Below are 27,688 nucleotides of genomic sequence, written 5' to 3'. Positions count from 1 at the left end.
GCCCGGCTGATTTTTTGATTTATTGTAGAGATGAGGTCTCGCTGCCCAGGCGGGTCTCGAACCCGCGGGCTCAGGCAATCCACTCACCTCAGCCTCCCAAAGGCTCAGGATTACAGGCTGAGTCACCGAGCCTGGCTGATAATTTTTAAAGATAAGTGAAACTAGTTTACTAAGAAATGTTTTTTGAGAGTAAAACTCAAATTGTTAAAAGAGAAAATAATAAGAACACAAAAGTATCGTATGTCATGCTGAAATTAAATTACTTTTTAAAAAAGACAAGCTATTGGGCTGTTTTGTGAATTTTAATATATCCATATATTAAACAGGTATAAAATTTAATTCACAGATATGGGGGGCAGAAAATGTTACTTCATTCTTTTAAATTCAAATATATTTGAGAGCTTCTATTATACTTGACAGGAGGAAAATTCTATCTAGGTCATAGTGGGGTGAGGGTAGAAGAAGCACTTGGCAGCTTCTTCTTACCTTATTGGCAGAAGAATTCAGAAACCTTTGTAGTGCCTAAACAATAGGGAGAAAGACTTTCATTAAAAAACCCATATTTTTTTTCCATGAAGATATTTATTTATTTTTATTTTAAAGATGTGGGGTACAATTCAGGGTTTGGTATGCAAATGTTCATTATGCAGATACCCTTGTTGAAGAGGTGTGCCCCTGGCCCTTCTCTGGCAGTTTCTCTCAACTGCCAATCCCACACCCCATCCTCTAGCATTTTCCCACTACCGCCAATACCTTTCTTACAGTGTTATGATAATTGTTCAAGGTCCACTTATGAGTGAGAAATATGGTACTCTGTTCTTTGCTTCTGTGATAGATCACTGAGTATGATCGACTCTAAATCAATCCATCCAAGTTGCTGCAAAATCCACGTTGTCCTTCTTTATGGCTTCATAATATTCCATTGTTTATATGTACCACATTTTTCTAATCCAGTCCAGCCTTGATGGGAAGCACTGTTGGTTCCATGTTTTTGCTCTTGTGAATAAAGCTGCAACAAACATGCGTGTGCAGGTATCTTTTTGGTAGAATGACTTGAGTTCCTCCGAGTATATACCCAATAAGGGGATTGCTGGGTCATACGGAAGGTCAGTTTCTAGTTCTTTCAGAAATCGCCACACTGTCTTCCAAAGTCACTTTTTCTGTGAAGGCAGATGTTCCTGTGCTTTCCAAAATGAAAGCCTGAGTGAGAAAATCTTAGCCAAAAGTGAGAATCTAGTTTTCTGGACCTTCTACTTTTTTTGATGCAGTAAAGAGTACATCTTTATTGTCTCCCCCAAACCCCAATATCTACCCCAGTCATTGCATACCTCTCTTTACTTGAAGCAATCCTCTGAAGAGGCCTAACCTGTTAGAAAACAAAAGCTTGGGAGAAAATCTACAGAAAGCAAATTTCCCTTTTAGCTCTGCTAAAGAATCCTCCCCCGAGACAAGGGAATTGTAGGAGGAAACTTGAAGCTATTGGGCCTGTGTTGAGGAATGAGTGATGGAAAAGAAATACAACGAAAACATAAATAACTAACATGTTGATCAGACACAAGTGGTTACATGCTATATTTTATTGGAGGGACTAAGTAGAGGTACTGATTTCATAGGAGTTAAGATCATGGTTTGGGGATTACATAATTTGAGTCTATATTCCGATTTTGCCAGACTAGTGTATGTCTTGAAGCAGCTCTGAGCTTTACTATCCTTGGCCCATAGGGCACTTTTGATAATTAAATGAATTAATTAGGGCTATGTCTGGCACATGCTAAGTGCTCCCTAAATGTTGATTGCTCTTAATGCCATTTTTGTTTAAACAGTTTTGTTATTTAATCATTTAAAGTAAACATATTAGAATGTCAAATACAATGTAGTGTTTTAATAATCTCTGTTGAGAAATTTGAAGAGATATAAAGTTATCTTCTCACAGACGATTGGGGAAAGTCTTTCTTACCCTAATGAAGTTTAAAAGTATAATTCAGAAAAATGATTGAACATTCATAATATTGCCTGTATTTATATAAAATTATCAGGGTAGATATAAAACTCTTGAATATTTAAAACTATACTAAGATATTTTGGCTTTCATTAATATTTTTTATCTGAAGTCAAATCAAATAAAACGTGTATGATCCTGATCAAACAGAACACACTCACTTAAAAAACTTTTTCAGAATTTAGGCATTTCTTGATAGATGATAGATAGATCTGTGTATATTTATGTATACATCTATATTTTTATCTCTATCTATCTATATAGGTGTATACATAAATATACATAGGTAAATAGTCTCATATATGGGAGAGAGGAGGTGAGGGAGACATATAGAGACCCTCTCTATCTCTCTCTCTGTCATCTATCTATCTATCTATCTATCTATCTATCTATCTATCTATCTATCTATCAAGATAATTAAATTTCTGCTTTCTGTTTTGTGTTTTCTGTCACCTGGAAAAAATCCTAACAGGTTAAAAAGTGTTATTCAATTATTTGAGATTGAGTAACTTCAATTTTTGTTGCCATGAAGTGTGTCTGGATCCAATTCAAATAACGATAAGTTCTGCTAGAAAGAACTTCAAGTTTCAATGCATTGAATCATTATTTTAAAATTTGACTTTTTCATATGAATAATCTATGGATTTAATTTTCACTATACATTTTTCCTCAAATGTAGACCATATACTTTCATTATAAACAAAGGGCTACAAGATTAGATGGTTTTAATACTAAAAAGAAGGATGTAGAACTTAAATACACAAAGAATAAAAGGCCTCAGAACACTATATACAACTTGCCTTCTTTTTCTTTCTCATTTAATAAAAGGATGCTTACATTACTTTTGTCTAGATGTCCTTGTGTTGTCAGCCTGCCCATTCTCTGTTACTCCAAAAGTTTTCATAGGATCATCAAACCATACTTACGTTAATAATATTTATTATTAGTTTTCCCTTACTTGGGATGTAGGAAATCTTCAGTTTGCAAATCTAAATTAATTTCAAGTTAGGTTTTCCAGACCCAGTTGAGTTTTAATTTCAGTTAAACATGATGTTTTTTAAATAAATGTTTCTCAAGGACTCAAGGACATATCTATACTAAAAATAAAACAAAATGATAAAACAATCGCTGTTAATCTGACATTCAAATTTAACTGAGTGGTATATATTCTTATTTATTAAATCTAACATTCCTATTGCTAAATGTTCATGTTGCCTATAGCCCATACATTTCTTTAATTCCTCGTTCATATTTTAGGAAGAACAATCTTTCTAAAATACCAGGCTTGCAGTTATCAGTCTCTTGCTTATCATCTTTCAGTAATGCCTCATCTTTTCAAGTTAAGTTGAAATGTCATGACTCTATAGGTTTGTGCCTGCTATTATATTACTCTTTCTTCATTCCTGCCATGATAAATAATTTTTAGTTTTCTGAGTAGGTATTGCCTCTTCCTCTACTACACCTATTTCTAAGTCGCTACCTCTGACTAAAATGTTATTTTATTCCTCATGTATCAGGCAAAACCTACTCATCCTTTAAGATTATTGCCAAAGTCTCTTCAACTAGAAAATCCTCCTGGTTTCTGCAAGTATAGCTAAGGGCTTTCCCAGCTGTGTTTTCCTAGTTCTTTGTGTATCCTATGTTAAACATAACACATGGGGTTGGATTATTTTTTTAAACTGCCATAGGTAGTTTACTTGAAAATTCAGGGATGAAACTTCATTAATTCATTAATTCATTCTCTCTCTCTCTCTCTCTCTCTCTCTCTCTCTCTCTCTCTCTCTCTCTCTATTGATCTAAAGTATAGTAGTCATTAAGTTTGTCTTTGTGAAATAGCAATGAAGAGAGAGAGGGAAAATGGAATGCAATACGTTTTATAGTTAGGGTGTTTAAAATGATACTGATACAGAGAAAGCGGAAAGATCCCCATTCTCCTTGTGTAGAAAGGATAGAGAATTATAAATATTCACTAAGTAAATAATGTTTGCATGTTCTGAAATGAATGCAAGATAGGGTTTCTTTTTTCGTAGTTACAAAGTTGTAAAAGGACATGTAGTTTGCCTAATGTCTTCGCTCATATTTCACTCATTTTTTTTCCTGTCTTTCCAAGTATATTTCATCTCTAAATGAAATGGAATTTCTTTGTAATTAAAACACAAACGTTTCTGCCTGTTCTCCAGGGAAGATTTGAGTGAAAGAAACTCTAATTAACCATATAATTTCACCTTTTGATCCCTGTGGATCAAACACTTTACTTCTAGAATAGAAAGAGTCAAAGAGAGTTTCCCAGATGTTACATTAAAATCGATGATCTCTGAGATCTTCATTGGTCAGATCTCCACATTTTATGTCTAAATGTTATCATCATCTGTTGTCATAATCAAACTAAAGAAACACAGCACACTTGAAATCAAATATAAACAATGTAAATCTTAGCCATCATTTTTATATGATTCATACCTTTTTTTAATTGATAGTGTTAAAAGACAAGTTTTTAAACGTATAACCTTCAAATAAAAGGTATTTGTAAAAGGAAATTAGCATAATAATTACTTGAACAAATAAGAAGGTTTATCTCTAAATATGAACTAGGGACATACATATTATAAGTATCTAATCATGTAGCAATATATAATACTCCAATATGTAATATGTAATATATTTGCCTTTCAGGTTAATGATAGCCTTTGAGGATAAACTCTTTAAGTTCTTACCATTTCTGAGGAAATCTTTTTCCTTCCAACATATTATTTTTAAGTCAAGATTGCAGTTTATTTTCAAGCAAATAACTCCTGGTACCAATTAATGTGCTGCTGTAGAATAAGAAACATTCTAAAGAGTGTATGTTGCAGGAGAGTAAGACTTTCTTTGGCCTGAGTTTCTTATTAGGTTGCTTTACTTGAGCATATTAGTTTACTTGAGCATAATAGTTTCTCCTACCGAATGTCAGCCTTTTTCTAGCCATCACGTCTCCCTTTTACCTCACCTGTTAATAATGAATCCAGTTCCACCCATCATATAACAGTCATATGGAATCAGATATCAACTTATGACAAATGCTTCAATAAGAATTATTAAATGGTCTTGAAGTAAGCTTTGCATTTCTCCCCAAAACATGTATCTCTTAAATTGTCCCAAGTGTTTTTTCTCAGAGAAGAAAACTTTGTAATAAACTAATTCAAGCTGAATAGTTAAGCAATTACTCTAGTATTGTGCTCTGTCAACCAGAAAGTTATTTGTCTGATTATAAGATAATAATTTTGGGAAATACTAAACCCTAAATAAAATATTTTAATACCATTGGTGTATACAGAAAGGAAGATGTGGAGTAAGGATAGCTTCGTTACTCTTATTAAATTGTATCACATATATAAAAACAGTCTCATCTATATTTTAGGCATTAAAAAAAGAACTCTTAAAATCTGTAAAAAAAATAATGGCTTCTCCCCAAACTTGAAGGCCAATCATTGTGGAAGAAAAAGGATAAACAAGGATACATTCAGAAAGGCAAGGTAGGGAGGATGCAGGGACATGATGAGAAGCTCAGGATAAAGAAAGACTTCTCTTATTTTTTTTTTCAATCATTGTGGGTATAAAAGGTAACCCCACCAACATATTTTCTTTCCTTTTCTTCCTTCTGTTTCAAAATAACAAATATTATCATTATAAAACACATTTTGGAGAAGGGCATTGTGAGATATAAAGAAACACATTATTTTTGGAGAAGGGCATTGTAAGATAGAAGAAAAGGAAAACACTACCCTCACTTGAGAAAACACAAATGAAGGAGTAATTTACGTGTTCTTAGCTATTCCCTCTTCTCTTTTCATACCTCTACTGAATGCAATCTAAAATGTGGTAATATTATAAATTTTTTTGCAATGTTTTTGCAATGTTTGAACATATCTGAGCAGATTCAATTTCTTACTTATGTCTACATCCTAAAAATACATTTAATACTCATTGAATATTAAGTGAATATAAAATAAAATGTCGACATTTTTTAGAAAGAAGAGAGTAATACATTTAGCCTTTTTTATTCCATCATTTCTCCCTTACACACTTATGAAATATTCAGTGTGATGTAGTAGATAACCATGTATAAGACATGGTCTCTGCTTTCAAAAGTGAGGTGTTTCTGATAGGATATCTTGAAATAAAAATATCTTCCTTGAGAGCTGGCAGCTATTCCACAGGATTCTGTATGGAAGGAAATAAAACAAGTGTGTGTGAAGTTTCACTTTGTTTGTTTGGGGGAAACCCAGAATGACAGATGCTTCTACTCTTATTAAGAGATGAGAGCTGTGACAACAAAGAGAACTAAAAATGAAGGATCCTGGTTGATGGTCGAGAAAGATGGGAATGGGCATTCTATTCTTTTCTCTTCTTCTTGTTAAATGTAACAATGCTATCATGAAACTTCTTTTAAAATGTAGGTCTTCAACTTATCAGTATTGTGACTTTAAAAGACAATTACACTTAGTTACACAAAAAAGATCAATTTGTATTTTGTGGAGATTTATTTCTGCAAATGGTATGTGTGTTTGTCAGTATACACACCAAAATTTAGGCATAGTAGAGACTTTCAAAATAGATGAAAACTAGAGTGATAAGATGTTGAAGCTTGACTCTGAAAATTCATCTTAATCAACTGGGTGAAGCAAGAAATGTTCATTTGTGAGAGAGACACTATCTTCAAGTGTCTTACAGTACTTCATTCAAAATAGTTTTCTAGCATACTCTTATTCTATTTTTAGTTCTAAGAATGTGATGCCCATCTTTTCTCATTTTTAGGACAAATCTGTGATATTTAGTATAACATTCATACATTTATATGTGTATTTAAGTTTGTCTTGGTTGAACCAACACAGTAGTTTTCTTAATGCTTTCTAAAAGTTTTCTGTATTTCATTTAGAAAAAACTATTTAAGGTTGTTTGGCACATTTGTTAAAATTTCAACTTATAATTTGGGGTTCTTATCTTGCATGTAAACAATTTGGAATAGTATATAATTTGATTAATTTTTTTGCAGTCATTAAGTAACTCATAATATCATTTTAGTAGATGTTTCACTACATTTACTTAAACAATCTTACTATCATTAGTTTTATATTAAATTGCAAATATTTTATTTACTCATTCATTTTGCATATTATATCAGTACGACCATTTGTACCTGATAAATTGACAACAAATCCACCTGCAAAACTTAAATGTTTTTTTTTAGAGGCGAATCTTGTAATTAAAGGAATATTATATTTACTAAACAACATATCTTAAGATCTCAATCTTATGCAGTTTCAACATAAATGCAGCATTTTAATTTAAAATGAAAACTTTACAAGACCATTGTAGAGCTAAATTTTAAACTAATTCTTTTTATAGGTTTCGATTAAAATTATTTTAACCAGATAGACAATTTTATACTAAATAACAATTGATTAAAGTTAAAACATTCACATTTATCCTACAGTTTTAAGAGCTACTTTCTATTTGTTTACCCATCTTTTCTCTAACTTAAATATTGATAGCATGCACCCATCCACCAATTTAAATTATTAAATACTAAGATATACAGATTTTTGGATACTGGAATTTAAAATGAAAAGTATTTTAGCTATTTTCCAGCTTCCATATGCTTAGTGGAAACTTTAACATTTAACATGCAACAAATCAGTGGCTTTGTTTCACTTCACACCCTTATATTCAATTAGTTTGCAGAAATCTTCATTTATTGGCATGTTTTCTTGTAAGTTTCATGCAAATAATATTTAATGAAAGAAGAAAAATAGAAAACAAAAAATTAAATTATATATACTAAAATTTTTATAATATTTAATATTTAAATGATGGCTCAAATACAATTTTAACATTAATAGCATTTGCACTTATTTTGGTGTTATTTGTATGTGTGTGTATATATATATATTTGTTTTGCATTTTCCATGTTAAATGTTTATTGCATTTTTCTTTATTACATGTTAAAATATCACAAAATCATTATTTTTTTTTCCATTCAAATGTTTCCTATGAAACACTAAAATTAGAGGGAGGAACAAAATATATTAAGCTAATTTACTTAAAATAATATGCTAAACACAAGTACCTAAAAACTACTTATTTGAATATATAGTTATTTTTACATGTACTTATATAATTGTATATATTTTAGATCACGCATTCAAATCTCTAGGAATATATTTTGTTCTTCATTTCTGTGATGAGTTAAACAATAATTGCAAAGCAACATAGCATGAAATTTAAAAATAATCTATAGTAATAAAAGTTTAATAAATGATGTTCAGATTCAATAATGATCACAGGTCTTATTTGGTACATATTTTGCTAAAACTAAAAATCTTTCAAATCTTAACTTTAAAAAAAATTAAAAATCAAATTAATATTGTATATATTGCTATTAATTGAATTTGCCAATTTACATAGCATATGTTACTTTCCATTATCATAATTCCAGAGTACATATAGTTATGATTTATAGAAGCATGTTTATATATGTATATCATTTCATTTTATTTTTGTTATATTGGGAATGTTTGTTGAATAGTATTAATAAAATCATATTTTATATGCATTTTATATTGTGAACATCTTATTTTTAAATATATCTCAAGTAGCCTGACAGGATAATTTAATTGTGATAAATTACACTTTATATACATTATTTGATTTCAAATGAGGAATGAATTTTCTGAATGTACATTTTCTTCTTTTGAGTCATATGTCTTGTAATATATACATTTAACTGTGCTATCAAAGACAATGTTTACATAATTATGCAGCATTCTTATTTTTTCAACAGAGAACATAAAATACTATTTTAACATTTAATAGCTATATGCATATTTAATATTGAATTGTTGTTTTACATAATTCTAAGGCTTTTTCCAACACTGGCAATTGCCTCATAAAACAATTACGTATTCAAAAATTTTGAGTGTTCTTAAACTGTTATATGGTGCATTTTGACAACTTGAAAATCTGTGTTTCATACACTGCCAATTTAAAATGGTACCAATATCAGTATTCCAAATTGTTTTACAGTTTTAATAAAATGGTATACAGATATATGACAACTGTATGGTTATTGATGATTTCATTCTCTTACAAGGAAAAAGATTGGTGCTATTTATTTATAGATCAACTATTTGTATTAAACATACTGAACTAAATTTAGATGCATTCCTGCTTTCTGCCATCATTAGATATATCCACTTTTTACTCTACAGAAACTTGAATATTAGTTAATTCATTTCACACTGACAGGGGTAACTTCTGTATCTGGAAACAACAAAAATCTTAAAGTATTTTTTACTTATACAGCTAATCTTCAAATTCCACACTTTTTCAAAGTGATGTTTTTGAAAGTTAAAAACAAAATTATCTGCTCTCCTGCTTTGGAAGTGCTCTTCATTCATGTCACTGTTTGAAATGCAACTTTGCCATGGTAGAAAATCATAATCACATATTAGTTGTGAAATTTATTATTTTTATTATTGCGAGTATGCTTTTTGCCTTCTTAAATTCATTCATTCATTTATTCTTTCATTTGATGAATATTTCTTAAGCATCTACTATATGCCAGGGACTGTTCTAGGTTCTAGGTATTCAGTAAATGAATAGAATATACAAAAATTGTAACCTTTGGGAGTTTGCATTTTACTATGGGGAGGAAAGAATATGAACACAATAAATAAGTGAAATATAAGAAATGGTTAGCAAACTATCTGGTAGGAATACATATCTGGTTAGACAATTGTTAAATAAATTGGATTTTTAATGCTTTACTTTAACATTAATCCCAATCCTGCATTCAGGTTAAATGAATAGTACTGAATTACCACCACTATTAGTGGGAAGTACAGACCTAATGCTGAAGATTTTAAAATTGGGATTGCTAGCAAGTCCTGGGGTCTAAATGTGACCAAAGATCAGTTTTAACTTCCACATTTGGTCTGGAACTATCACCTGGGGTCTTTAAGAAAATGGGTGTTTGGAATTGGTGTGGAGGTCTTGAGTTATTAGAGAACCAGTGTAAGTCTGTTCTCAATAATTACACCAGAATTGTTGATTCAATTGCAAGTGATTATTTGGGATTAATAATAATGACTCTGATGGAATATAATAATTAAATTAAGCCCTTTGTTAAAAGTAGGAATGCTCAGACTTGTAATAGAGCGCACATTTCAGAATTTCTTATACTTTTACCTTACAATTACTGACATATATTTAGTTAATGACTCAAATGAAATCTGAAAGCCTGGAAACTATGATGAAATTATAAAAAAATTTAAAATATTAGTTTTTCATACTGCTTTCATATATTCTCTCAAAAATAGAAGGCTTGATTAAATTTCCCAGGAGAATAATATGGACTAGATTTCATAGTAATGAACCTCCCAATTGTGTGATCTACCATGAGATCAATTACTGTATGTTAGCATCATAAGCATAGTTACTGCTTAACTGTGTGATAAAAACTTGGTAAATGTTGCAGGCTGATTTGCTTAATCAACATGAATTTAATACCCTCTAATTTACTAAATTGATTATTCACAAAATAATTTGGATAAATGTTCAACAGCAGCTTTTTTTTGACTGATGCTTCAAATATGTTGAAAATATTTTAAATAATTGGATAATTGTCATACTTTATTTACTTTTGGCCCCCTAAAAATACAATTATCATTCAATTATCCTAAATTTCGACATCAAATTCAAATAGACTATGACAATTTAGGATGGAAAAATTAGTAGCAGAAATGGGTTTCTTTGTTTGTCTATGAATGAACGACTCCAAGTTTGACTTCTTTTCTTCTTTTTTTGAGTTTAAGGCAGAAAGCAGAATTATTAGTCCTGCTAACCACCTATGTAGCACAAGAGGGAAAAAAAGCAGCATATTCTCAAATCATATTAAATGATGCAACCTTACATTGTCCTCTCTCAGAATGGTTAAAGTACTGAAATTTTGTCTAAAATATCTAATCAAACATTGTCATCAGAATTTTGAAATGTTGGAAAAATAAATATGCATACACTTTGTAATTTAAAACATTGGCTTTTAAAAAAATATTCAGAAGTTTTCAAGTTTTCTAACCAGAATCTGTGATTCCTAATTAGTAACTGAGGCTCCAAAATGCAATAACGTTCTTTTCTTGTTGAGGATTTTAGCTGTCAAGATCCTTTTAAATATATCCTCATTCAGTTTAATGCTTCTATTATAAGATTACTGCTTTCATTACATAAGTATTATGTACTACCAAGTACAGCCTTTTAAAAAATTTAAGTCAAAGGAAAAAGAAAACTCTAAGTAGACACTTTGAATACATATTTTTAAATCATAAAAAAGTTAATGAGAATAAGGATGTGGTAATATTTTGCACACACATGCACACCTTGAAAAGCTTATAAAATATTTGGAGTTTCTTGATCAATGATTAAAACTATGTTGTATGAATAAAAGTTTCATGCTAATAGTTAATTTTCAAACTATTTGAAGTTAAATACTTTGTTTAATTTTAATAAGTTCAAAATTATTTTATATAAAATTTTACTTAAAATTATTAACTAATTTTTAAAACTTCACTCAATTTTATGGTATATATAGCTCATGATATTGAATATTTTACCATGTTAGCTGCTCTATGGCAAAGGAGGTTACTATAGACATTTACATACAGTAGTTATTTAGAGTTTCATTTTCCCCCATCATTATGTTTTCATTTTGACTCATTTTAAATTCTCCTTTCTTCACTTTCTTAAGACAGAAAATTTTATTTTTTCCAGAAATTATGAAAAGACATGGCACAGACTATTCAAAGCATACTTTGGAGAAAAGTGTGGTTACACAGTTACCCATTCCGTCAAAACCTGTCACCCGCCTGGCATTTGTTCTAAAATTCATCTCTATATTAAAAAAAAAAAAAAAAAAAAAAGATTGATTCAGGGTCACTTAAAGGGTTTATTCTTGTACCTTGTTCCCCTGAATATAATACAGTTGAAAATGGTGTTTTGTGTGTAAAATCAATCCGTAGTTTGATTGATACAAACCTGCAGATCTGGTGTGCTTCACATTTTAGTGGCGTGTTTGTGTTTTGCCTCTTCATGTTGATTATCCTTAAGGTAATAGAAGAGAATATAATTGACTAAACTTATCAGAAAAAAAAAACAAAATTTAAAAGAAAAAGTTAGCATCTAGTGCTACTGTGTCCCACAGGTTCTTCTACATTGACCCACACTACCTCCACTGGTGAGTTAGAGGAGCATAACAGGACTGCCACTGGTGCTATTGCTGTTGCTAGCACACCTGCAGATGTTACTGTATCCAGTGTTACAGCTGTCACCATCCATAGACTTTCCGAGGAACAGCGAGTGCAAGTTACGAATCTCAGAAATTCAGGTCTGGACCCCAACACGTCCAAGGATGGGCTCTCTCCTCATCAAGCAGATACACAAAGTACAAGGAGAAGACCAAGACATGCTGAACAGATAGAAAGAACTAAAGAGCTTGCAGTTGTTACTCATAGAGGTATTGGATGTTATTTTACTTGTGCCCATTTAGTTACAGCCAAAGTTATATTTTGGTAATGATTCTCATTAGAGAAATAGCAGAAAGAGAGCCAAGATGTAGAAAGTGAACAAAAATAGTTCGAAGTAGCTGAAAAATGAAGACAGTAGCAGCCAAGACTGGAATAATTTGAAAGCACATAAATTAACATAAAGCAAACCAAAGTGCAATGCAAAGGGTGGGGGGGAGGAAAGATGTAAGAGTAGAAAGAAAAAATATTAATAAATAGAATAGTAAAAATAAGTACTAAATACCTACTACTTATTCCTTACTAGTTATGATGTTGACATAACAGGAAATTAAAGTAGCTCATTTGTAGTAATAAGTAGTAGTAATTATATAGATGATTCAGATCATGCAGTAATTTTCAGTGTTGGTATGAGATTTTCATATTTTACAAATGTTAATTCACATTTGAGAAAATAGATAATTTGAATGGGAAAATAGAAACATTATGTCTGCTGATTGATTTATATAGCTTACTCTTTTATCTCTAAATTACCTATTGATTACATATGATTACACAGAAAAAAATTCTTATTTTCAAAAGGTAACTGTTATACAGTGATATTATGACTTCAAAAGTTAAATATTCCTTACATTTTAAATTCATTTTTTTAAGAGGAAAAAATGCTGTAAAACCAAATCACATATTGGTGAATTTTCCACCCGATTAATATAAGCCTACCTTTTACCAAATAAGGAAGTATAGCAAACCTATTTTTCTGTTTCTTTTTGTGGTGAGCATCTTAGAGTAGTTTAGGAAAAAAAAATACAGTAGTGTAAAAAATAGAGTCTTCATTTATACCAACATATGCATCATTGGGAATGTTAATTAATTGAACATATTTCAAGTATAAAATATCTACTTCATTTCAAACACATTGTAATATATTTTCTAAACTGACTGTGATTAGATATGGTTTGTACAGATCATGATTTAAGTAATGGAAAATCTTTAAGTGCTTACAGCATAAGAAGAGAAATCAAGACATTTTAACATGTTAATTGAAAATCATTTAAAAAAAATCTCAGAAATTCTTTTCAGTTAGAATTTATACTAAAAGTACTTACTTTGATTCTTTTTAATGAGACATACTAAAATAAATGTTTGACCTGTGCTAATCTCCTTTAAAGGATTGATTCAAGCCAGGCTCGGTGGCTCAGCCTGTAATCCCGCGCCTTTGGGAGGCTGAGGTGAGTGGATTGCCTGAGCCCGTGGGTTCGAGACCCGCCTGGGCAGCAAGACCTCATCTCTACAATAAATCAAAAAAAATTAGCCGGGCGTGGTAGCGCGCGCCTGTAGTTCCAGCTACTTGGAAGGCTGAGACGGAAGGATCGCCGGAGTCCAGCAGGTCGAGGCTGCTGTGGCTGGGAGCGGCCATTGCACTCCAGTCTGGGGGACAGAGTGAGAGTCCAACTCAAAAAAAAAAAAAAAAAAAAGATTGATTCAAGTTCACCTCGCTTTTCGATTCACTTTCCTACCATGAATATTACCACTCATAAGAAGACAGGGATCAAGTTAAAATTTATGATTTGCTTAAACAAATAAACAATTTTTTCTTACTAACAGAAAATAGAAATGAGTGAAAATTATATTAAAATGTTGATAAAGGAGCAGTAATTTATTTAGTTGTTTTAGTTTATTTATTTAGTTGTTTTAGTCTATTTGGAAGCTTGCATGACCTAACTAACATTGAAATACTAACTGGAAATCATTTCATCACCCATCAAAGAGAAGGAGGGCAATTTCTTACAAGTTTATTGTAAAAATCAACTAATAATGCAAATACTGCTTTGGCTAAAGTTTCCTATCAAGTGTTGTAAGGAACTTTGCAGATACAAATTAATATGTTATAAAACTTGGAACAAAATAATTCAGATTGAAAGATCATAGGTAATAATCAATTATTAGATTAAATAACATGTTTTAAAGATGATTCCATATAAAATCTTAAGTATATTCAAGAAAATTTTAATTAAACATCAAAGATATTTCCTTGATAGATCCCATATAGGACTCAAACTTTCTCAGTTGTTATTATAATCTCCCAGTGTTACTTGAGAGCCAATACCTGTTTTACCTTTCCCCATATTATTTCTAAAATAGTAATTTTGAATGCAATATGCATTCAGTGGTGCCATTTTCTTGGAAAAAATATTCTTCAGCTATTGATGCTCAAATTAAACAGAAAATCTTATATGGAAAAAATTTTGAATTTTATATGCTTTATTATGCTCAGAACTTAAATTGTTATCATACTTATATCAATTCTCTGTTTTAATTAAAATTGGCTCCTGTGTTTTTTCTGAGTAACCTCCTATTCAGTAATTTCAGTTAGCTACTTATCTTTTAGGCTTTAGACACAAAATATTAGCATTATGGGCAAAAAGTTATTAATGTTAAGAGTAAGGGAAGCCTATTATCCTCTGTCTATTGCTTAATGTTTTTAATAGCCCTTAAAATATAGCTTTATTTTTAGACATGAAACAATCTTCAAAGACATGATTCCTAGAAGGTCCAGATTTCTGAATTGGAAATGGCTGACATCAAATTAGTGTTAATAAAAAATATATATTTAGCTCAACCAATGTGCCTAGAATGCTGCTTACTACTAGATTCTGTACTAAGAAAAACAAAGATAAATCATACATGCTCCCTTTCTTTAAGAGATTGCAGTAGAGTTGAGGACATAGAGAAACACATTGTGGTGGTACAAGAAAGATTTTGGAAAACTAATGCTGATCAGAGTACTAAAGCAGTTACAGTGGGTATGCAGAGGGTGTCATTTAATATGCTTTTAAATTGACAGTTGCTAAACATTATCCAAAACCAATTGCTCATTTTTAAAGATTTATCAAAAAATTAATTCTTAATCATTTTATTAGCTCTCTGTAATGTAGTCAGAATGAACTGGTTAAATAGATAACCAACAATATCACTCTATTGTTTTAAAGGTTTCAGTGATTTCTTAGTGACCTTAGGAATAAAGTGGAGATTTGGTGATGACCCACAGGAACCTGCATGATCTGGTTTATTTTGCCCATATTTCCAAATTCATCTCATATAATTCTCACAATCATTCTATTATTTGTGTCAAACAATTAAATAATTTTTCAAACACACCATTTTCTTTTCTACTCAAGCCACTCTGATGAGCAATATTTTTTTTTTTCATTTCAACCAGATCATCTTAATTCCTTTTCTGGAATTTAGCTTAAATGGTTACCTCTGGGAAGGTTAGATACTTCTTTTATAACCTGTCATTGCAGACTGCACTTTCCCTGCACTTGTAATCACCAGTCCTATCACTTTTCATATAAATTTTAGGCTCTGGGTTTAAGGAGTTTGTGGGTCTTATTCATGCTGCATTCTCAGTGACTAAAACAGTCTGACCTGTAGTTGTATTTAGAAAATAGTTAAATTAATGAATAAATATTTACAATATCACTAGCTAGCTAGAAGATTCACTTAAGTTACTTAAAGGCTTCTACAGTATAATGAAATTTTTAATTATTTCAGTACTACCCCATTTTGTCAGTTATGAAAAGATAAGTTTTCTCAAAAAAAAACCCATATTTTTATGACCCCATAGTAATATATTTCTTTTATTGAATTACTGTTTCAAAATTCACAAAATGAAACTGAATATAAATGCTTTGCTTATAGCCCTTGTACATTTATAAAATCAAAGAAATTTTATAATTAAACACTAGAATACTACAAAGTCAATAAATTTTTTGTGAAGTATTAATTTAATACTATGGATATTACATTTCTGAGGTTATTTACAATCTAAAGCATAAATATGACAAAGATTGCTATAGCATAGGTTCCTTTGAAATCTGCAAGTCCATGCTATTTTTCATTTTTTTTAATTCACTTTCTGTTTTATAGTTTCTTTTTATCTTCACTAGTTCTCAATTTATCTGTTTTAATAACCTGGGTCAATTAAAGTATTTATAATTGACATCAATCTTATTATGAGCACAAAACATGAAAATGAAATTGCATACAATATTTGATACATGGTGTGTATGTGCTGACTCAAATTTATGTGTTAATTCATGATAAATGAAATAAACTCTTTTTAACTATTTTATTATAAATTACTGTGAAATTAATGAATAATCTGAAAAAACCTTAATAATTTATCAAAGATATTTTCAGTACTATAGGGTACTATTTTAAGTCATTTTGTTATTGTAGTATAGTCGAAACATCACTAATTTAGCTTATCTTCTTAAGTACTTATTCTCAGTAATGGAAAATCATTTCTCATTTTCTCCATTTAAAGAGTCTTTAGACATGGAAATGCAAATAACTGAAAGAGAAAGAAAATACTAATAAATAATGTTGACTTAGATCTTGAAACTACATATTATCACCACACCATGCTTTGCTATATTAGTGTCCAATGCTCATCAAAATGATCATTGCCTATATTGCCCATATTGCCTAGATCTGAGTCCACTTTTGCCACCTACTATGTGTGAATGCTTGCTCAGGTCACATGAGTATTTAGAGCTCAATTTTTATATTTGTAAAATAGTTATGACCATATCATGGTATTATATCAGGGTTATTGTGAGCATTAAACATAACATAGCTGTGCCAAAAATTCTTAGAAAATTTTTCTCAATGAAAGGATAAAACCAAATTGCTCACTATTAACACTGAGTTTTGGGGCTAAAGAACTCAGTTTACACTCTGTTTTTGGCTTTGTGATCTTGAGCAATAAGTACAATTCTCAAAGCTGCTATTTATTAGAAACTGAGAATGCTTGTTTCATGGGGTATTGTTTAATAAACTTTTGCACCATTCTTGACTTACATGTTCAACAACTGCTAATTATTATTATTTTTATTATCAATTACCAAATACTGTTTAATTCTTGCTATATGCATGACCTTGTATGGGATAATAGAGATATGAGAAGAAAGAATGCAGTCTATACTATAGTCTACATAACTTTACATGAAAAGAACAAATGCAATTTATTGTGAGAAACACTTATAGTATTATATAAATATTATTGAATTATGGCGGAGGAATTACCTCTAAAACATAAAAGTTAAGGAAAGTTGCACAAGGATATTTTAGCTAGTTATTGAAGGATGATAAAAAGTTTGAAATGTGTAAATTGTGTTTATGTTACTAAGACCCATAGAAAATGCTTTTAGTAGATATCTGACCTGAACAGAAATATAACCAAAATGAAAATATTGTTCAACTATGTTTAAAGGAAGATTTATATTAAAATAAGTAATCTTAAGAACAATGTTTTTAGTTTATAAATTATGTATAAAATTAGATAAAATATCTAGATATTTAAAATTAGGTAGCACGTATCTAGTGATATTTTAAATTCATCAGAATAATTGCTGCCTTGAACAAAGATCTCTTTTGATATTATTTCTTAATATTTACTTAAAATGACTTTACCATAAACCCTAAGCCACATTCATTATTATAGCCCAAGGATTTTAACTCAAAGTTGACTTACAATGGAATAACCTATACAATAGTAAGATTTAGAAAGTAATGTTTAAAACATATTTTACTTTTAGAATTATCTATTTTAGAATTGTTTGGGATCTTTCAAATTATCTATACAACACCATTATTTTAAATGGCAAAGCTGTTGATTAAAGTAGATTTTCTTGTAAGCTCTAGCCGCTGGGAGAAAAGTCTACATCATATTCAATCTCAATTTCAGTTAAACATAATTTCTCAGGTTACTTTATTAACCAAACCAAAACCCTATCGATATGAACATTACCATTGAACATACTGGAAATAATTTACTGTGTCAAAACCAACAACTGTGATGTCTATAAAATCTCATAAAATATGTATTACTTCACAAGGTGTTATAATCATCTCAATTATAGTTCCACTGAAAAATAGAATAAAAAAGAATAATTATTATGCATGTACATGGAAAATTTTTCAAAGAATATATCCAAATTTTGTACTTGAAAAAAAATCAACTATCAAAACTGCTTATTAACAGTAGATAGAACTTGTCCACATATTGAAAGAATAATAATAGAAATATCATTCTACTATGATCGTCAAGAAAAGTGATGTTAAAACAAATTGCTGTGGTGTAAACAAAACACTTCAAATATCATCTTTAATGACAATAATTTCTTAAGGAAGGACACTCAATTGTGCTTGCAATCTATGTTACTGTTACTTTAATATCACTTAATACTGTTTTTCATACATGAGAACCTAAATGAATCTTGAATGAATAAAATAATGAATGAATATTAGTATAGAAATATGAGAAAAGTTTTCATACGGTCTCTGCCACAGTTGTGCCTTGCTCAATGTTTATTTTTGGTTTTGAGGGAAGAATGGTTAATTCAGAATTTATTCTAATAAACAACTTTAATACAAAAGCAGGAATTTTTAAAAATTTTTTCCATAATTTATATTTTTAAGTAAGCTCATCTGAACATTTACATGGGTAAACAAAAATGAGAAAACAGCAAATTTTCAGACACATATACCCATTATATTTCCAATTTATTTCAGAAGTTAAGATTCTGTATTATGTAACAACTTTGACCTAAAAACTGGTTCAACACTGTAATACATCAAAACTCTACTTTGTCAGCCGGGCTTGGTGGCTCAGCCTGTAAGAGTGGATTACCTGAGCCTGTAGGATCGAGACCCGCCTGGGCAACTTGGCGAGACCTTATCTCTACAGTAAATAAAAAATTAGCCTGGCGTGGTAGCGCGCGCCTGTACTTCCAGCTACTTGAAAGGCTGAGGCGGCAGGATAGCTGGAGCCCAGCAGGTCGAGGCGGCGATGGCCGGGGGCAGCCTCTGCACTCCAGTCTGGGCGACAGAGTGAGACTCCAACTCAAAAAAAAAAAAAAAACCAAAAAACAAAACTCTACTTTGTCTTAGGTACATTACTGTGCCTGTCACTAATAGGTTATATGGTCACATGTAAAATATATTTTAAATATCATCAAGTGTTTGCAAGCAACTAATATTTCTATTAATACATTAATAGAGTATGAATTTTTCAATCTAAACATGTTGCTTCAGTTTTTGAAAAATGTCCATAAGCATTATCATAATGAAGAAGTTAATTTATGGATAGTTACTTAAATATATCATTATGGATACTGACATATACCTGCCAAGTAATCAAGAATTAGTGTTTATTGAACATTATATCTTTTACTAAGCATGTGATGAATTGAAGAGCATATTAAATATGATCCCTATTCCCAAAGGAAAAGTTGCAGAGGAAAAAATATAGGTCAATTATAAGAGAAAGAATTACTATAGAATGAGTATATGTAAGGAAGGATGAGATATAATTGTTCTTAAATGTTTTATATGTTATTTTATGTAAGAGAGATTAAGCCCGTCCCCTGGCTTAGATTGTAGAATTTAGTGTATGGAACCTCAGGAAAATACACAGTAGTTTATTTTAAAGAAGACAGTTCTAACAATCAGTTTTGTTAAATATAGATTGTATGCCTCAGGAAGCAACGAATTCCCAAAGACATTCAAGCGTATGTTGGTGAATGAACAAATTTGGTATTTGGAAGTTTTTGAAGCATCAAAGAATGTCCAAATAATGACTGTTGCTGGTCCATCTAATCCTAAATGTATATGATTATATCCAGAGATATTGTATATTAATTAGTATATTTACCCTCACCTTATAGTTCTTCTTGGTGTTGAACGAATATGTACTTATTTTTATAATTATTTAATTTTATAGCCAGTGTAAAAATAAACATAGAGGTAGCCAATTATACCATCAAGGAATTTAGAGACTGACATCCTACTTAATCTATTAAATGTGAAATAAGCCACATATACATATTTTTTTTCTGGGCCCAATGCCCACATATATGCCTTACATTTTAAAACTTGTCAATTTGGGAGTCCAACCCTACTTCTATCTCACACATTGTTATTTATAACAGCAAATGAGAGTGTTATTCTTACTCTGTTCACTTCCAAATTCTAATATATATCTAATCACTTATTCATTCATTTATTCACTTGGTTATTAACCTCATTCCATTTTTTCTTTCTTTTATTTTACTTTATTTCCTTTTATTTACTTCTTTCTTCTGTTTTTTTCCTTTTCTCCCTTTCTTTCTTTCTTTCTTTCTCTTTCTTTCACAAATATTCACAGAGTTTCAAGCTGTCTTTCAGTTGTTGAGTATACACTATTAAGCAAAACTTAGTAGACCCTGATTTATTTAACATGTATTTAAGTGGGGGAGAAAAATACAAGATCAAAGTAAAAGAATAGTTGTCTGATGATAATAAAGGCTGTGCAGAAAACCAAAACAGGCTATGTGATGTATGGATTGCTACTTTAGTTTTTGGATGGTCAGGAAAGGCTTCTTTGAAGAGTTAATATTTAAACTGAGACCTAAATAACAGGAAGGGACATGCATGCTCTTGGACTTATGCTTTGTTATACTGTGGACTCAGAGGAGAAAGCATATCAAAACAGCTAGTTAGAAAGAGTTTGAATTTTAATTGATAAAAAGAAAATCAGTATACCTGAAGTGCATTCAATGCACAAAGAGCAGAGTAAGGTAGATGAGATGGGAAACATAGGTGGGAAACAGACCATTTTGCTCTTACACCCTGGAAAATAGTTTTAAATTAAGTCATTGGTGAGCTTTAGCAGGGAGGTAACTTTGACTAATGTATTTTTTTTAAAATCTCCTTAGCAAGTATTTGAAGAAGGAATTCTTAGTAAATAGGAACAGGCGGACAAATTAGTAAAACATACAAAAGTGTAATTAGTGGTTGATATTAACTTGAAATCTAGGCTCTAGACTGTGATTCTCAAACATCAATGTGGACACAATTCAAAAGCAGTCTTGCTTAAATGTAGAATGTGGTTTCATAGGTTTGGAGTTGGATACAAGATTCTGTATTTCAAACAAGTCTCAAGGTTATGCTCATATACTTAGTAGCAAGAATTTATATGAGGATGATTATCATGCAGTGAGAGCTGCACATAGTTAGGCCAACACTGTCCACTCCCTATGAGCTTTTGTTCTCCAGTAGAGTATCACTGTGTTAATAAGCTATTTCAGATAATACAGTAAAAGATAAACTTTATTTTTTTTTAAGAGTGACTTTAATGGTGGAAAATTTATAAGTGGAAAGGATAGTTTAGGGCAAATGGATTTTCTGGATCTACTTTAATGACAATGATTAACTCTGTCAACCTTAAGAATGGCTGAGCAATTGACACTCATTATAATTTTACTGAAAGAATCAATGAATGAATGGTTGAATGATAAAATCCATATCAACTCAAACTTTCAATCATAATTTTAATTTTTATCCTAAATGGTAAACCTTGAAATCAATATTACTTTCAAATGCTATCAAATAGCAAAAACCCACCAAGTTTTAGTTTCTTTTTTACTTACTGTGTTTCAAATCTCTGAAAGGCTAACTGATAGATTATGGTATAACAGTGAAAAAAAGTATGCAAAACTTGAATGCCAAACTGAAAATTATGATGAGTGAATATTTAAGCATTATTTCTTATTTTATATAAGTGGTGAACTTGCATTCTACTGCTTGAATTTCCAGGCCCTTATTTATGAAACTAATATATTGATCTTTATGGCATCTTTAAAGAATAAATAATAATAACAGTCTATAGAATTTATCTGTTAAACGATTATCTGGTTACATATGATTCATATAAGATTACTTACTTTCATTTAATTAATTAGTTACCAATTTTGGTGTGAGAACTTTAATATTTATAAAGTTAATACAGGTAACAGATAGGAAATTGTCAACATTTGAGGTGGGGAATGACATACAAATATTGACTATTGTACGCTTTATCAATATCCTATCTTTTTTTTTTCATTGTTCTCTTGACTTTTCTCCCTAATTAAATTTTTGTTTTATGGGAAGTTGTGTTTAATGTTGGTATCTGTAGCAATTTAAAAATTCCAGAAATGTACCCATTTATTCTTTAAGTACATAATTACTTATTGAATATCATCCTCATTTTCTATTCCATTACTGTATTTCATTACGTTTGGGAAACTATCACAACAGTGTCAAAACAATGTCATTCTTAATAGTAAATATATTTTTATATTTCAAATTCTTTTATATTTTGTGGAATAAATTGCTTTTAGGAAGAAATGGGAGAAAAAATGTTAGAACTTACTTGTTAACAAGTTTATGCATTTTTAAAAGGTATTAGACAAAAGTACTATGAATGCCTGAGGATTTGTATGGTACTATTAAGTAATAAAAATTTATTTTATTCAAAAATGACAAAGCTGCAAGCAATCATTTTAACATTTTTATCCAAAGTTACCTTTCAATTCATGCTTTTGAGTGTGATGTATGTAGAGATTTGAAGAGTTTCTGATGACTCTATGCTCTTGTTTTCTTCAAGTAGGTCTTTAAGAAAACCTACTTCTTTTCACATTAACTGAAGCTATCATCCCATAACAATGGTCTTATTTTATGAATGCTGTTTTATCATATTTTCTTCCACATTGTTATGCTCACCAGTAATCATTAATCAGTTATCTTGGTAGCATATTGTTTATATGAGCATTTACTATGTCTTATTTTTTTAATAGACTGGGCAAATAAGGAAAGATAATATGTACTGAATTGATCCAAAGGGAAGACTTAACTTTAAAGATTGGAGATGAAAGAGTATGTATGTAGCTGATTTCCCCAAATCATTACCAGAGCTTATTTTACCTGTGAATGAGATGGTCACAGTGAATGTGATGTATGACTTTTAAATCTTTTTCCTTGTTAAAATATTTTGAAGGGGCTAGACTTTCTATTTGTGCTCAAAACGGAAGCCAAAGCAGATTCCTCTGCCTTTTGGAGTATGAAGAAATGGGCCTATGTAGAGACATTTTTATCTTGTTCAGAATTATTTCAGGGCATTTTCACCCACTTTTGCAACAAGCTGCTTTACTTGCATGTAGTTTTCTAGAGCATATGGCTGCCCTGCTGTGCACAGAGTGAAATCACACAATTAATCTTTATAATTTTAGGAAGAGCAGAACCTTCATATATGGCAAAACAGCATGGTGTTAGGTTTAGGGTGCATTGCATAGGATATTTTTCTCTTCACAATGGCATCATTTGTATTCTAAATCATGGACTATTGCTTTTTACTGTTGATGCTTGGTCTTTCTTTAAAATAGCCTTTAAATGGCATTTCTTCATAGCACTAAGATTAAAATGACAGAAATTTTAGATTAATTTTATTCAGAGCCCAGAAATGTTAGAACTTTTTTTATTGAGTAGACTTACATTAGGGTAGAAAAAAAAGGTTTTGTCAATCCTTCCAAACTTTCTCATTAGAAAGGAATGTAGCCAAAGATGATTTTACTGAAAAGACTAGATGATGATTTGCATTTCATATAGCAGTTGGCTTTTGTTATACTATTTTTATTCATCTGTTCACACTTTTAAAATAAAGTATTATAAGGCTTTAAGCCTTGCAGTTATACTTGGCACTACCAGCAAATAATCATTGTCATTATTCAGTATTAAATCCAGTTAATGAAGCTTTTACTTCATTTTAAGTTAAAACATACTTGCAGTTAGATTTTGTTGATTATTTAAAATTTTATATTACCAGCTTTGTATTAAAAAGAATAAATGAGGAAAGGATACACTAATCCCACTTAATTATGGTTTTCTAAGATACACAAGATACACACTTCAGAGTTGTGATTAGAATGCTATTATTCGTAGGTGATGATGTAGATGCTAGAACTGAAGTTTCAGAGTCAAATGAATTAAATATTAACATATATATGTGTGATCTTAGGCAATCCACTTAGCCTCTCTCTTTTTCCACATTTGTAAAAAGAGGGATGTAATTATGCCTGGATATTTTGTGATTTGCATAAGACAGTACGCACAGAGTACCTAATACTTTAGACCCACCACCAGTAAATGATATTCCCCCTTTCTGGAGCCTTTACAAGAAGGAAATATACTCTAGTTATCTAAGAATCCCTTAAAGTAAAGATAAATATGAACAAATTGAGGAAATGATTAACACAGATTTTTAAGTTTCTCGGGAAACTTACTTCCTTAGGAATAAAATATATTCCTTATTTTAATATATTCTAATATTTAATGCAATATTGATATAGAATATTGAAAACAGGAATATGCAGCTTGATTTATCACTTCATATCAATCTCATGTATAAGTTATACCAAAGTAATGAATAACAATCAATTCATCTCAGATTTCTATAACTCATCATATTTTTTCTTGCCAGTTTTATTTTTAATTCAGTTGCACTTCAAATTTAATACAACTAAGTCGTTTAATTTTTTTCTTCTCTATCTTTGTGAATTCTCTGTGCTTCTTGTGACTGTAATTGTTAGAAAAGAATACCATTGTGGTCTAGATTTACAAAACATTTTCTAAGAAATTAGCAACCAGTTGTAGATGATGACGAACAGCCACCAATAATTCTACCTAGATATTATCCTTTGAAACATGACAGTGGTTTTAGTCAAATTAAGATATATTGTTGAATATAGTTTCTGGAATCTTTATTTAAATTAAATCTCTAGAGGTTTCCATGTACCAGTGGTTGATCCATTAGGATCCATTTGGAAACAAGGAAACATTGACAAATTTGTAGGGGGATTTACCTACCTAAGGACTATTTCTAAATGAATGAATATAAAGGAATCACGGGGATCATGGTGTTACCTAGGGTAGCAACAGCTGTACTGTATAAGTCCCAGCCTGTTGGGATTAAGGGAGTGAGATGTGAGACAAAGTCATGTGTTGCAGACTGATATGAAAGGACCAGTGATCTTTAAGCATCCTAGACAACTCCAATCAATAAAATGGTGAGGAACTCTGTAGAATAAAAATTCTGATCTCAGCCGGGCTCGGTGGCTCAGCCTGTAATCCCGTGCCTTCGGGAGGCTGAGGTGAGTGGATGGCCTGAGCCCGCGGGTTCGAGACTCGCCTGGGCAGCAAGACCTCATCTCTACAATAAATCAAAAAACCAGCCGGGCGTGATAGCGCATGCCTGTAATTCCGGCTCCTCGGAAGGCTGAGGCGGAAGGATCGCCGGAGCCCAGCAGGCGAGGCTGCGGTGGCCGGGAGCGATGAGACTCCAACAACAACAACAACAACAACAAAAAATTCTGATCTTACTTCCCTCCTTCCCTTAGTCTTCCTGTTGGTATTCTCCAAAGGTTATGGAATTCTATTGATAGAGTCTAGTGCTTTAAAAGTTTAACTGTTCAAAAGAATCACCAGGGGATCTTTTTAAACTGTAGACTCTAATTTAATAAGCTTGGAGTGGTGTTCTATATTCTGCTTTTCAAACAAGCTTCGAGTTTATGCCAGTGCTTGTTAATGCAGTGCCATAATTCATGTAGGAAGGATGAAGTAGTCTGTTAGATCAACTACAATAGAACAATGGGAATGAGGAGAATGAATCTGGAGAGGCAAATGGACAGGATCTGGACAGGATAAATGGGTAATCATAAGTGCTTCAGCATCTAAATAGTCATAAATTTAGCAGCACAACCCTGCCTTAAATACAACTTTCAGAGACCAACTATTGGCTTCAAACAAAATGCAGGTGCTGATATATGAAGGCCTCTAGTAAAAAAACTTAAGTAAAATGTAATGATCTTAAATCACAAGGATGAGGAAATGCTATTACTTATTAGATTACTTCTATTATTAATTTCTAAATAATAAAAGCATCTAATTTAAAGCAATCTAGTTTTTTTTGCTAGAGTCATTGACTACATTAATGAAATTTGTAGTGGCAGAATATGTTCCACTGCCAATAATCTAAAAAGAGTCATTAACTTTGATCACTGTGATTCAAGAAGTTGCTTTTTTCTTAATTAATCTCATTTTAGAAGGCATAATAGTATACATAAGTGATCTCTGATATTAAATATAAAACAAACATGCTATGTGAAATTATTTTTTCTTGAGTAAGAAAATATTAATCTTATTTTTCACATTACATTTTATACTGGAATTATTTATGATAAAGTTAACTGATGAAAGAGAAAAGAAATTATAAATAAAATAAAACAAAATCATTTCTGTGAATATAGTATATCAAAATAAAAATGTACCTAAAATGCATAAACTGAATGAATCTTAATATTTAACTGTAGAATCAAAGACAATTTAAAAAGTTTGTTAATTTGAAGCTGTCAGAAAGTAAGAATTAAAAACTTAATTAAAAGCAGGCAGTTTTGACGCGTTGAAAAGTATCTGTGAACCATACCAATGGTAACTCTTTCCATATGTTGAATTTTATTATGCCAATTATAAGAATCCCTACGGAGAATATAAAAATCTCACAATTTTCATACACTCCTGACATTTTACAGCACACCATAACTGTAAGACCTGTGACGCCAAGCATTGCGGGTGCATCTGCTGGTATCTGTACAAGTACTATGGATTCCTGAATTTGTTCCATATCAGGAAGGAAGAAAGACTATATGCAAATTTTAGAGTCTCTATCAAATACTTAATTGAATGATTTTGCTGCCAGTTATATAATCTGTCCACTGTCTCCTAAATAAAAAGTAATAAACTTAATTCAATTTGTAATACTTGTTGAAAATTGACAAATTGTTTACATGAAGCCTGATGTCTTCTTTCCGTGCTCACCACTCTTGTTTTCCAAGTGAAAAAAAAAAAAATACCCTCCTTTCTTCATCTAAAATGGTTAAAAACTAAGATTCCAAAGTTGTAGAGTCTAGATTGACTTCATTTAAACACTGAGATATTGTAACTTAAGGATATTCTTTTGTAAAATAGAAAAAAGGGCCTGTTAAAGGAGTATCTTAAAATATGTTGAATAAATATTCATATATTTATATACTCTAATATAATTTTATACATTTTCATAATATGCTTTTATATACATTTCTACTAAATGTGTTATTTTGATCTGAGGCTTGCTGGAGGGGAAGAGATTTTCTAAATTTTTAACTTTGAATAAAATAGTAAAATTTAAGATAGAAATTCAGAGTAAATAAGCCATTTAATTTGTAAACATCTATACATA

At 30.7% G+C, this 27,688-nt stretch overlaps 1 protein-coding gene across 1 annotated transcript in view; it reads left to right on the top strand.

Annotated features, from left to right (window-relative positions):
- Positions 1-27,688, top strand: part of LOC103275163 (CUB and sushi domain-containing protein 3-like) — a 715,868-nt gene that overhangs the window by 486,445 nt on the left and 201,735 nt on the right. The window contains exon 7 of the mRNA XM_008072573.2: positions 12,234-12,545. Coding sequence (XP_008070764.2) covers positions 12,234-12,545 — 312 coding nt within the window. The remainder of the gene's footprint in view (positions 1-12,233; positions 12,546-27,688) is intronic.

This window comes from Carlito syrichta, unplaced genomic scaffold (genome assembly GCF_000164805.1).
Source record: "Carlito syrichta isolate Samal-C Ts95f unplaced genomic scaffold, Tarsius_syrichta-2.0.1 Scaffold315349, whole genome shotgun sequence".
NCBI classification, from domain to species: Eukaryota; Metazoa; Chordata; class Mammalia; order Primates; family Tarsiidae; genus Carlito; species Carlito syrichta.
Note: the sequence above shows the minus strand (reverse complement) of the source record. Positions and strands in the feature narration are given on the sequence as shown.